The sequence below is a fragment of the Amblyomma mixtum genome, chromosome 7 (genome assembly GCF_055824585.1).
Source record: "Amblyomma mixtum isolate Tamu chromosome 7, ASM5582458v1, whole genome shotgun sequence".
Taxonomy (NCBI): Eukaryota; Metazoa; Arthropoda; class Arachnida; order Ixodida; family Ixodidae; genus Amblyomma; species Amblyomma mixtum.
The window spans coordinates 71701622-71715016 of NC_143018.1; the positions used below are offsets into that span (position 1 = coordinate 71701622).

Sequence of the window (13395 nt, forward strand, 5' to 3'; positions counted from 1 at the left end):
CAAGCATCAGTACATACATTGGAGGTGTGCTATAACATTGCTGCCATATCAGGTTCTTCAGCAACTCAGCCAGGTGTCACTAGCTGTTAGCCAGCCAGTTATCGTCACCAAACAGCTCCCTGGCGAGATGATTATAATAGGTTCAAGTCATAGGTTGTCAACTACAAAGATTTGAGAAACCTCCGCAGCTTTACTTCATAGCCATGTGGATGCGTTCAGGTAGATGTTGATGGTAATTACAGTGGAACCTCGATTATACGACGTTCAGGGGACCGCACGAAACCGTCGTATAATCCGGGTGTCGTATAATCGAAAATCAAAGAATGCGGCCAGTGGCGCTCGGCCTTGCGCCGAAAACGGCTTCAAGCCCGCGGCAAGTACGCCAATCAGATTAAAAAAGACAAAACCCAGCATTTGTTTGAAACAGATTTGCAAAAAAATCTTTATTACCGTTTAAAAAAAATCGGTAACTTTTTTTTTTTTTTTTGCACCTTTGCCCAACCTCGGCGCATCAACTTTCTTTCAAGGGCTGCCACGTCCGGCAGTAGGTCGCCAACATCGTCGCGCAAGCAAAGCGCCGGATGTTGTCGACGCTCTGCAACACGTCCGCGTAACTAGGAATGGGAGCGCAAACCTCTGCATCGTTGTCCACTTCCTCTTCGTGGGAAGTTTTATCGTGGGGCACAAGCATCCATTACTTCCATTACAAAAAGCGCCGTGGACGCCGCTGTCCTCGCTTGGGCGAGCGCGGCCTCGCCCGCTTATCTGTTTTTTCATCAGCGTCGGCTCCTGCGGACGCATCTGTTGCTGCGACCGACGCGCGTCTTATCTTTTCTCTTTATCTTTCCTCTGATCTTTTAACTCTCCTCGGCAGCGGTGGTGGCTTGGCTCACGCCAGTAGGCGGGCCCGTGCGCTTTCCTTTTCATCCTTCTCTCAGTCGCAACAACAACAGGCAGGCCGCGCCTCCTTGGGACTCCGACTGCACAGGCTCGACGAAAAAGAGAGCAAGTGCACTTGGCGGCCTCGGCAACGCTCTCTTCCGCGCAAAAACGGGGGTGCTTAGATTCGCATGCAAAGTTTTTTTGTTTTTTTTTTTCAGAAAATAGGCGGGGGGGGGGCTTAGAATCGCGAAAATACAGCACATCCCGGCCTGCGTTTGCTGACGACCTTTTTTGACGGACGGTACGAGCCAGCCGTCGTACGAAGCGGGGTCCTTCTAAAATTTGCGTCGTATAACCGAGGTTTTTAATGCATTGTCTCTATGGGGGTTTTGCTGGGACCGCACAAATTCGTCGTAAAATGCGGGTCGTCGCATGACCGGGGGACGTATAATCGAGGTTCCACTGTAGCTGCTTCCTTATTTGAAGCTCTTTGTCTCTGTTCTACATTTTTGATCTTCTGGAAACTGCAATGTACAGAGTCGGTCGCACTGCAATGACAGCTACTGGTACAGTGTGGTGAGGTAACAACAAATGTTCTGTTTAGTGACATTGTCATGTCCCAGGTTTCAGCCGCGTTCTGTAGGGCAGTACCTATTTCAATCGTCTCACAGCAGCCAAGGTGTCTGGCTGGTTTTACTCTGTGTGCCATAATAGCCGTGCACCCTAAATTTGTGGTATCTTTACTCCTTTCTTTGTTGTTGTGCAGCCCTCCCCCCAGCTCCTGTTCGTTCTGGGATGCCTGGCCAGTTGATGAACAACGGTGCGCACGACAACACGGTCCACGACTTCCAGAAACTGCAGCAGCAGCTGCAGGACATCAAGGAGCAGGTGCAGATATTATCCGAGTTGAATTCCATGCGAGACTGGTGTTTTTTATTTGCCACTTGTGCAATGTTCCTTCACAAAGGTTTGCTGCTGTAAAGGTTTGGGGGTGAGGTGCTGGAAGTAGTAAGAGAATATGTCTAATTAGGGAAGGTAGTGACAGCTGATCCGGATCATGAGAGGGAGATAACTAGAAGAATAAGAATGGGGTGGAGCACATACGGCAGCTTCTCTCAGGTCATGAATGGCAGTTTACCTATGTCCCTCAAGAGAAAAGCCTACAACAGCTGTATCCTACCGGTACTCACCTATGGGGCAGAAACGTGGAGGCTAACAAAGAGGGTTCAGCTTAAGTTAGGCGCAACGCAGCGAGCTATGGAACGAGAAATGATAGGTGTAACATTGAGAGATCGGAAGCGGGCGGAGTGGGTGAGGAAACAAACACGGGTTAATGACATCCTAGCCCAAGAAGAAATGGGCTTGGGCAGGGCATGTAATGCGAAGGCAAGATAACCTCTGGTTCTTACGGGTAATTGAGTGGATCCCAGGAGAAGCAAGCGTAGCAGGGGGCGGCAGGAAGTTAGGTGGGCGGATGAGATTAAGAAGTTTGCGATGCAGTGGCCACAACTGGCAAAGGACAGGGCTAATTGGAGGGAAATGGGAGTGGCCATTGCCCTGCAGTGGGCGTAGTCAGGCTGATGATGATTATTTAACAGTTGACAGTGCAACAACTGGCACAGCAGTGAGCTTTGAACGACAGCTTCGGAGCTGTTCTGAGGTTGCCATATTTTAATTAAACTTGAAACTTAGGCTGCGGGTTTTATTCTTGTTCCTGATTACTTGAACCATGTTGCACTGCCATGCAACATTTTCATTCCAGTTCAAATCAGTTTTAAAATTTGACGTTTCCGTGGCCTCAGTTAAGATCATCTCTACGGACAACACTGCATTTTTGACATCACAATCATTTCCTGCATGTTAATGCGATGCTCCGCTTCAGTAACAAGATTTTGAGGATTGTATTAGGCTGTCTCAGGCATTTTATAAAAGAGCTCACCATTTTCAGCCACTACTTCAGCCATTCAACGCACATGTACGAGTGTTTTTCTAGTAATGTTTGGGACATCATCACTCCTTAACGCCAATGATCGTCCCTGGCCATAGACAAAGTATTGGTTTTGGCTTGCTATTTTCACTGTTTTAAATTGGTTCCACTTCGTATTTTGAAAAACGGTTTGTTATGGTAGAGAGAGGGGACTGTAAGGAATGTGATGGTGCTATCAACTTAAAATGTTTATAAACCCATGAAGTTGCCCTTTAATACATTTTGTTTTATCACCTTAGTACCTCCAAAAGGTGCACTTACCATTTATAGGGCCCCCGGGAGATGGGAGCTGATAGTCTCCTAGACTGCCCTTGTACACCAGCAAGGCAGCTGGAAACACTGATTTACTAATTAATGTTCAACCAATGATTACTTCTCAGGTCAAGGTCCCAACATCATTTCACAATACCTGCAAGGTAGTCTTCCTATTGAGAAGCCAGCCACATAGTGCGCTTAAATTTCTCTCAGCATACAAGTAAAAGCAACGCTGGCTCTTAAAAGTCAGCTAAGCGCTTCCTGTTATGACAGATTTCTGTGCATTGTATCTGTCACAGCAAACGTGTAGCCAAGACTATCAACGAGCTATGCTAGTAAACGAACGGGATTCGTTTCCTGTGCTGCAAGCTTGCGTAAAGCAAAACAGCAGTTATCTTCACTGTATGGAGCACAATGAAATCTGTATGAACCACATTGCAGTTTTTGACAGCTGCACTTATGCTGCATTCGCACATAGTTTCTTCTGGCAGTAGTTCCGGCTTTGCATGACTGGACATCTAGTACTGAGCCTTGCTGCAGAGAAAGTAATCACAAGCATCAGTGCTCTTTGTGCAATAACCCCATCATCGTCAGAAACCCGTGGCCAAAACGCAGCACACAAATGACCTTGTCGCCCCTCCTGGAGCAATAGGCCCCCCAGCGTCCCCACCAGGATGTATCTCAAAGTGCAGTTGAGGTGTCCACTGACCCAGGCAGCCAGTTATGTGCCTTTTCTTTCCTCAAAAAAATCACACAAGTCTATACCTTCCCCTGGTTTTGAGAAAAGGAAAGGCACATAACTGCCTCAGTTTGTACGTGGATGCCACCAACTACTCACAGCTCGACTGATGTGTCCACTGGCCCAGTAAGCCAGTTACACTTGCTGTCGCATTTACACATCATAAAAATTGCTTAGGTTCCCCCATACTTTATTTTAATTGGTCAATTAATTGACCCCCATTCTCATTTCCATGCCTAACATATGGTGCTCTTCAAATATCCAGCTTTGCATACTAAGTTTGCACTGATGGTCAAATGTTTAGGGGAATCCCCCAAGGTGGAGTAGATTTGTAATAAGGGAGTAATTACTCATTGACATCCACCCGAGCGCAGCCACACGGCTACAAAGGAAAGCTATACAGCTTTCTCGGAAACTTTGTAGTTAAAGAAAAATTCGTCCTGGTCCGGAGTTCGAACCCGGGACCACCGATTCACCGGAGCAGTCGCTCTACCAACTGAGCTAACCAACACTGTTCCCAACTCATTTGCCCAACACTGTTCCCGCTTCGAGTTATTGATCAATTCGCTCTCACCCTGCCATAAGCTTGCCGTCTCGGTTAGCTCAATTGGTAGAGCGACTGCTCCGATGAAGCGGTGGTCCCGAGTTCGAACCCCGGACCAGGACGAATTTTTCTTTAACTGCAAAGTTTCCTTTGTAGCCATATGGCTGCGCTTGGGTGGACGTCAATGAGTAATTACTCCCTCATTATAAGTTTGCATTGAGACTGAAGAGTGGCTGTGACACTTTTTAAATTACTGAGTATTTGTAAAAGCTTGCTGTTAGCCTCTTAACCTTGCCGTCGATGTGCCGCCGCAGACCATGTGTCCCGTGTGCCTGGACCGGCTCAAGAACATGATCTTCCTGTGCGGCCACGGGACGTGCCAGATGTGCGGGGACCGCATGTCCGAGTGCCCCATCTGCCGCAAGTCGGTCGAGAAGCGCATCCTGCTCTATTGACGGCTCTCCTCCCCATCTATCGCTGCACGATCTCCGGTCTCTGTAGTCACGGCAGTCTTGCTGCAGTCTTTCCGGTTGGAGGTACAGTGCGTTGATGTCGTCAATACCCGTGTAGTGCGTAATGTGTTGATGACACATGGCATTTCTCGTTCATGTTTTACTGCTTTCTATCCCAAGATACTAACATGTCTCCTGTATTGTGTTGATGTGTGTAAAAGTTGACTTAGATATACAGCACAGCCATCCTGCCCTACTTTCACTACGTAAAAAAAAAAAAAAAAATGGAAGGAGTACTGTTCAGATCAGGGACTTGAATATACATTATACTCTATGGTCCTCATGATTTAAGAAGTGCAGCTGCTAATATTGATCGAAAAAATGTTCAGAGTTTAGTGAATGCAGTCTTGATTAGGCCAACAGTTCTCTATTCCTGGTTTGGAAACTGAAGAGTTGATTTTTATGCTAGTAAATGTTAAATGTAGCACCTAGTCTGCCTGTCAAATCTGCATCTCTTTGTGAGTGCACACCTCTTGTAGTTTTCCTAAAATTTGTCTCCTTTGACATCTTACTTGCTCAGTATGAACTTCGTTTGTTGATGAAGCTTTATTTTGTTCCTTTTCACATCAGCTGTCTGAATTTTCACTCTACCACACTTTTGCCTTTGTCTTTTAGCAGCATGGCTTTGCGAAGAGAGTGGCAATGGTGATTTTCTCGTTGCCACTCTGGTACAGTCATCTTTGACGCAGTTATCTGTGTGATCCTGAAGTCATTGCACTTTATAGCCTGAAGTGTTCCTTTTTAAGTGGCTGAAAAGAGTCTCTGAAGTTGCCCAATAAGATGCTGTTGTCTGTGCGTGATGGCAGCTTGAAAAAATGCTGAAAATTTTGTATCGGGTATTCCTTTTTATTTCAGGATAATATGTAAGAATAAGTTATCCACAACTTTCTGCCTTTTTCTTTTTCCTCTCTCTCTGTCTTTTTGAAATGCCTGACGTTGTCTTTTTGTCACATCAGGAACAGAAAAGAAAGTGAGAGACCTGGGGAAGGTCTTGTAGTAAAGCACTGTGTATTTTGTGGAAAACTATTTTATTCTCGCTCTTTATTCTGGTGTGGAGCATTAATACAATGTTTTTGCATCCCTTAGCATGATTCCTGTGGTAGGCTCTACCACTGACCTCACACTAGAAACTACAATGCTTACTTTTGCTTCATATTCATATTTGCATGATCTTTTTTTTCTAGAGGTTACCTGCAAACTATATTCCCATCTTTACTTGTCTTCCTTTTCGTTCATTTTTTTTTGTAATATCGCAGCATGTTGTCCACTGTTATTATACCTAAAGTCTGCAAAACTAAACCTTCACAGCTAGGAATTCCTTCTGAACAATGCAAGTGCTGCAAGAGATTTCTGGAATTCTCCCTCCATTTTTATTATTGTAGTGGACTTGTTGTCGTTGTTGTGGATGCGTGTCAAATCGTGTGTGAACATGTCTGGAGTCCTATGGGGTGCTATGCAAAAGCACAGACGAGTGAATAACTGCATGCAAGTACTGGCCGTGGATGTGTTGCACTATGAACTGTGCTTCCAGGAAATGCACTTTTTGACTAGACTGTGAGCACCGTATAGTTGAATTTGAGTGCACTGTAAACATGGTATGGTTTTCTTGTATTCCATTAGGAACTCCATGCTGAGAACTGTTAACCTGCTGCGTTCGCTGTGTTGGAACACTTGCAAAAACATTGCGAAAGTTATATCGCCAACTGTTACACATGAAGCTAGAAGACGACACTGACTTGTCAGATTCCAGTACTATAGTACTCTTTTGATCTAAACCCCTTATGGGATAAGGTTCTTTTGCATGGGTATTTACCGAGTTCTTAACAGAAGCATAGAAGCATTGGTGGTCCCAAATGTTTGAAATATGCTGTGGAGTGATGATAAATCTGTTTCGCTGTTTTTTGTAGATTTATCATGTAATAATTGACTCTGGAAATGTTCTGCAAATCATTTCTTATGCTATTAGTATTACACTGCAGTGTATAATCAACTTTGATGCAAAACTGGCCAAACTGTTGCAAGCCTGTTAATCTTAAAGATCCATTCTTGCAGTTATGTGTCAGTTGTGAGTGTCACGAATAGCTATGAGAAGTGACAGTATTGCGAATCTTATTATACAGATGTGTTCGTCTTGCCACCTTGTGAAGAAAATATTTGCTTCATATGCTGCATTTGCTTTGCATTTGTAAAGTGTGAGCATTTATTTCTCCTAGAAACTGCCTTCTTTATTTTAGGCTTAGTCTTTTTTTAAAACAGCTAGCAGGATCTGAAAAAGGTCTAATCTCGTTCACGTCTGTGTTAGTGCTTGATCTCTTTGCACCTTCACACAATAGTCTAGATTGATTAATTCATGCAGTGTGGTTTCGTTTAAAGTCACATACGGTCTCCTGCCAGGCTTCTTCACACAGTGCGCTGTTCTTTTAGGATTGTAAACTTTCCTACCTCAGCATTCAATGAACTGCATCTTTATATTCCTTGAGATGTATGCTTATACAGCAGGATTTGTAATGCCTGGGATGACTTCTTTTAACACAGTCATGTGTGGCAGAACGGTAGCCTGTTCTAAGTGGATGGACGGCACACCTCATTGCTTTCTTTTGAAGTTGACGTCATTTTAAATTTGCAAGCGGAGTGATTTTTATTGTCGCTGAGCGTCACTTTTGCAGGCATTTTGCTGCCAAAAGGTTTCGCACTCTGTCTCTGAAGGAACCTGGTGCTGTATGTAGCACATTCTCACAAATTCTACACAGTAAGCATTAGTATGTATTTGTGTAAAATGTGTGTTGTTTGGAGTTCAGTAAGACAAACGAATGAACATGTCCTGGCATATGATGGGTTAATAGTTTGACACCAACAGAACACCTCGATTTATTTTATACTAACAACACCATCAATAGGTTTTATTGAATATGACCATTATTTTGTGCCTTAAGCTGTGGTCTGTGAATGGGATTGAACTGAAGTGTGTTTACTAACCTGAGCGTAAGCCTAAACGAATGAGAATAGTATAGGGCTTTGATGACTGCAGATGTCATGTTTGGATACCCCGGTTTCTCCGAGTGTGATTTCAATGTGTTTTTTTGCGATTATTTTTATCAGTAGTAAGCACTCCTTCGCTCTAACCTCTTCGCTTCTTGCACTGTTTCTAGTTTTCTTTTTCGCGAGAGCGACTTTATTGCGAATATTTTGTGCCCGTAAGCATTGTATGTGACCTTGAGTTACTCGAATTTGGAGTTCCACTTCTGGACCTTGATTGTAGGCTTCGAAGATCGAAGTCACTGCAGTGCCTTGTGGCTGCATTTTCTTTCTTGTCGTATTTATATTGTGTTGCGTGAAGTGCATAATAAAAGTGGTTTGAACCACCTGATTGTGTGCGGCATGCAGAGCTCTGATAGGCATGCAGAGCTTCGAAGACGACAAGGGGTATGCGACCCATCTTTTCTTATTTCAGCAGAATGGTACCTTGCCATCTTTTGCAGAGAATAAAAAAATCCTGGACTTTGTTTCCCTTGGGAACAAGGATGCACAGCACAAAGTAGCAGCAACAACCACTGCTGAGGCTTGATGTCACACGTGAGATTTAAAGTTTAAAAGCTGCATTTGGGTTATGAGAGGAGCGTTAGTGGAGACCTCCTGCAGTGTGAAAAAGAATAGAGTAAAAGAAAAGGTTTAAGTAGTCACACAGACAAAAATAAAAGGGTAAGGGAAACTGTAAAGTCGCATTTTTCAAGGCAGCTGCCATTTTTCTGCTTTTCTTGTGCCATTTTGCAACCCGGTGGCCGCTTATTTTGACACTGTCAGTACTCGTTTCTTTCGTTCAAAACTCAGTTGAGGGAGTTACAATATGGTAGTGCAAGAGAGCATTCGCATGGCTTTATTTACATTGTGCGGGCTTTTAAAGTGAAAGCTTTACTAGCCTCGTCGAGCCAAGGTCATTGGCTCGGTACATTTGACCTTCAAGTGGAGGTGGACACATGGCTGTGTCAGCCATGTGACATACCACGTGACCACGATATTTTCATCATCGCTGCGCCAACTGTCGTCTCGCCAGCTGTGTCCATGTGACTCGCTGTTCGCTTGAAAGGGAGAAGGCACCACTTTCACATGCATGCATACTGCCGCCTCACAGTTTCTCGCTATGGATGGAACGAGTTGGCCGGGACCATCTACGCCGTCGGGACGTCAGTGTTTCCAGCCTACCTACTCGCAAACGCTTGTATTCCTTCTCAGCAAAGAAGTAGTTCATTGTTAAATCTTTTATTGCTAGCTAAACAAAAGGCTAACCACGAGATAAAATTATAAGGGCAAAAATTTGGTGCCTTTCATTTGTTGAACAGTATTAAAATGTCGATTTTGTTTACTGCAGTTAGCGGAGTAGTACAACTAGTACAACACAGTGTGGGCAGTGGGTTGCTGTTGCCAACAGCTATTTCTTAAGTTGTGTTCTTCCTTCTGTCTGAGTTGTGCGACACGACATACAGTATATTGTTGGTTTCAGCCACCTTCATTGTATGACTTTTTTTCAAGCCTTCATTCAATTTTCGTGGAACATCTGATATAACAGTGAGAGGTGAGAGCACATTATTTGCAGCACTGGACGAGACAATATGTTGGTAGAGGTGCTGGGTGTTTGCTCATGTTCGACAAGCTCCCAGGAGCCTCCAACACCCAGTTGCACCCTTTGGACACGACACCTGTTCACAAGGCAAGCTGTCGCTTGAGAAGCTTAGATCCTGAGTTCCGTCCGCTCACACCACCTAGAACCATGACATCCTCGACGACTAGCCAGACCATCCAGCGCTCCGTCAGTCCCCACTGCTGCTTATCCATTCACATCGTACTGTATCATGGTGACAAGTTTGAAGACGTCAAGGCCGGGCTGGAGAGCTACGACCGGGTCACTGCGGTCAACATATTTGGTACGAAGACCGGGAGCTGCTGAATGTTTATTTTACCTTGCAAGATGCCGCCAAGACGTGGTTCGAAAACCATCATCATCATCATCAGCAGCCTGACTACTCCCACTGTAGGACAAAGGCCTCTCCCATGTCTCTCCAACTAACCCTGTCGTTTGCCAATTGCGGCCACCGTATCCCCTCAAACTTGTTAATCTCATCCGCCCAACTAACTTTCTGCCGCCCCCTGCTACGTTTGCCTTCTCTTGGAATCCACTCCGTTACCCTTAAGGATTACCGGTTATCTTACTTTCGGATTATATGCCCTGCCCAAGCCCATTTCTTCCTTTTGATTTCGACTAGGATGCCATTAACCCACGTCTGTTCCCTCACCGACTTTGCCCGCTTCTGAGCTCTTAACGTTACTCCTATCATTTTTCTTTCTATAGCTCGCTGCGTTGTCCTTAACTTAAGCTGAACCCTCTTTGTTAGCCTCCACGTTTCTGCCCCATAGGTGAGTACCGATAGGATACAGCTGTTGTATACTTTTCTCTTGAGGAATATTGGCAAACTGCCATTCATGATCTGAGAGAATCTGCCTTATGCGCTCTACCCCATATTCTTCTAGTTATTTCCCTCTCATGATCCGGATCATCGGTCACTACCTGCCCTAAGTAGACATATTCTCTTACTACTTCCAGCACCTCGCTACCAATTGCGAACTGCTGTTCCCTCGCCACATTGTTGAACATTACTTTGTTTTTCTGCATGTTAATTTTTAACCCCACCATTCTGCTATGCCTGTCTAACTCATTGGTCATACTGTGCAATTCATGTCCTGAGTGACTTAGCAAGGCAATGTCATCAGCGAACCACAAATTACTTGGGTATTCTCCATTAACTCTTATCCCCAACTGTTCCCATTTCAAGCCCTGGAATAACTCCTGTAAACAGGCAGTGAATAGCATTGGCGAGATCGTGTCTCCGTGTCTGACACCTAAATTTCCTTATTGGAATTTTATCGCTAACTTTATGCAGGACTATGGTAGCTATGCAGTCTTTATAAATATCTTCCAATATTTTCACATAACACTTCTCTACACCCTGATTCTGCAGTGCCTGCATGACAGCTGAGGTTTCTACTGAGTCAAAACTGGTTATATTCTGCGCATTTCTTTATCACCTGATTGATAGCGTGAATATATGGTCTATTGTCGAGTATCCTAAACGAAAGCCTGCCTGGTCATTTGTTTGATTGAAGTCTAGGGTTGTCCTGACTCTATTAGCGTTTACCTTAGTAAATACCCTGTAGGCAACTGACAGTAAGCTAATCTGTGCAATTCTTCAAGTCCTTGACGCCTCCTTTCTTATGAATTAAGATAACATTAGCGTTCTTCCAAGCTTCTGGTACTCTCGCGGTCACAAGGCATTGCGTATACAGGGTGGTTAGTTTCTCTAGCACAATCTCTCCTCCATCCTTCAACAAATCTGCTGTTATCTGACCCTCACCAGCTGCTTTCCCCCTTTGCATTACCTTTACTTTACTTTACTTTTTTTACTTTTAGGCTTTCGTGGTTTGAAAACCACGAGTCCGCAATCACCACGAGATTTCCAGTGGCAGTTGCTCGAAACCTTCAGCAACATCGAACGGGAGGAGAGGGCTGAACTTGCCTTTCAGTCTCGGACGTAGCGATCAAGTGAGAGTGTCGCCATGTTCGTGAAGGACATGACGCGGCTCTTTAATCGCGCGGATCCTTCAATATCGGGAGCTTCAATATCGAAGAGCTGCTCTTCGTGCATCATATGCAGCGAGGAGTCAAAGAGCAGCTCTACGTCGGACTCGACCCTCGAAGTACATTGGTAGACTTTGCTCGGGAAGCGACAGAGATGGAGCGCGCCCCCGGTTTGCGCATTACGACCTCCCGGCGAGTATCACTCCTGTGAACTTCCATATGCCCATGCCCGTCGCTGAGAGTGAGGCCCTTCGTGCCCGAGGCATCGTGCGCGAAGAGCTGGAGAGTTTCACTCTGTCGAACAACCCCCGAGTGTCGGCGCCATCTCGGATATCGTTCGTGAAGAACTACGTCAAGCGTTCACCCCAGCCGCCGCCTGCGCCGTTTTTCACCGACGTCACAGCGGCCGCCATCTCTGGGTCCCGAAAGCGCAGCGAAAGCCTCGGCGTTTTGTTAACCCGCCCATCACCAACCGGTTCCCGCGTAAACTGTGTAAGCTAGCCACAGTACCCAAAGATGGCGCCCGTGACGTCACGTGAAAACTATCTGCACGGGCCTGCGCCAGCACCACCGGCGTTATATTTTCCTGCTCCTCCCGCGCCGTCTGAGCGCTTCCCGAATTCGACGGCTCTGCCGGACGCGCGGCCACCCATCAGGAAAGCCAACGTGCGGCGCACGTCGCCTGCGCATGCGCAATGGCATTGTTGCATGGGGTCAGGAGAGAGACTGCATGTGCGCAAGAGGAGTGCCAAGATGGTACTCCCGAGTTTTCCGATGCGCGTGTCGTTAGTACGCATAAAGATAGGACACCAGACAAATCGTTGAGGCTTTCCTAATCAAAGGAAACAGATGAGGTATGTGTGAGCACCCTTTTTATTGCGAAAGCAATATTGCTAGCACTTTTCTGCCTCAGTGGAGGTCGTTCCTTCGCTGTCACGTGGCACGACCACGTGACAGCGTGACGTCACGACCAGAGGAGAGCAGGGGCCCCAACACGTCTCTCCGGCCGTAGTCGTTCCTTCGCCCAGCGCGGCGGCTACCACGTGACGGCCTCCTCGGCCCTTCGCGTGAGGGCGCTCGCTAGGAGAGGACAAACTACTAGGTTATAATCTGTCGTACAGATTAGGCGGAAATGTAGTTGAGCAGTGACTCCCGGGTTTAATGTATGCGGACGATATTGTACTGTTAGCAGATAGCGAGGAAGATTTACAAACTTTGTTTAATTGCTGTGGAGACGAAGGAGAGGCTCTAGGATTCAGTTTTAGCGCAACTAAATCAGGTGTGATGATTTTTAACGATACAACTGACCAGGTGCTTACAATACAAGGCCACGAAATACCCAAAGTAGCCGAATACAAATACCTCGGGATATGGCTAAACGAAGGGCAGATATACACGGAAAAGCACGAACAGGCTCTTAGGGCAAAAGGACGAAGAGATGCCGGGATAATGAAACATAGAGCATTATGGGGGCACTACAAATATGAAGTACTAAGAGGTATTTGGAAAGGAATAATGGTGCCGGGACTTACTTTCGGCAATGCGGTTCTGTGCTTAAGGGCAGAAGTTCAGTCGAGATTAGACGTAAATCAGAGAGCTGTTGGAAGATTAGCACTAGGTGCCCACGGCAAAACCACAAACGAGGCAGTACAAGGGGATATGGGCTGGGCATCGTTCGAAGCACGGGAAGCTAAGAGTAAAATACTATATGAAGAACGCCTGAGGAAATTGGACGATAACAGGTGGGCTATTTAAATATTTATACAGAAAGAGCGTTGACTCACAGTGGCGGAAAAGAACTAGAAAACTAACCAGTAAGTATGCAGGTCATGAGGACGGAGAAAGAAA

General features: G+C 45.7%; 1 protein-coding gene across 1 annotated transcript in view; it reads left to right on the forward strand.

Annotated features, from left to right (window-relative positions):
- Positions 1-8286, forward strand: part of mib1 (E3 ubiquitin-protein ligase mind bomb 1) — a 547510-nt gene extending 539224 nt beyond the window's left edge. Inside the window, exons 21-22 of the mRNA XM_089552897.1 lie at positions 1649-1770; positions 4722-8286. Of these exons, the coding sequence (XP_089409023.1) occupies positions 1649-1770; positions 4722-4862 (263 nt within the window). The 3' untranslated portion in view covers positions 4863-8286. The remainder of the gene's footprint in view (positions 1-1648; positions 1771-4721) is intronic.
- The last annotated feature ends 5109 nt before the right edge of the window (positions 8287-13395 follow it).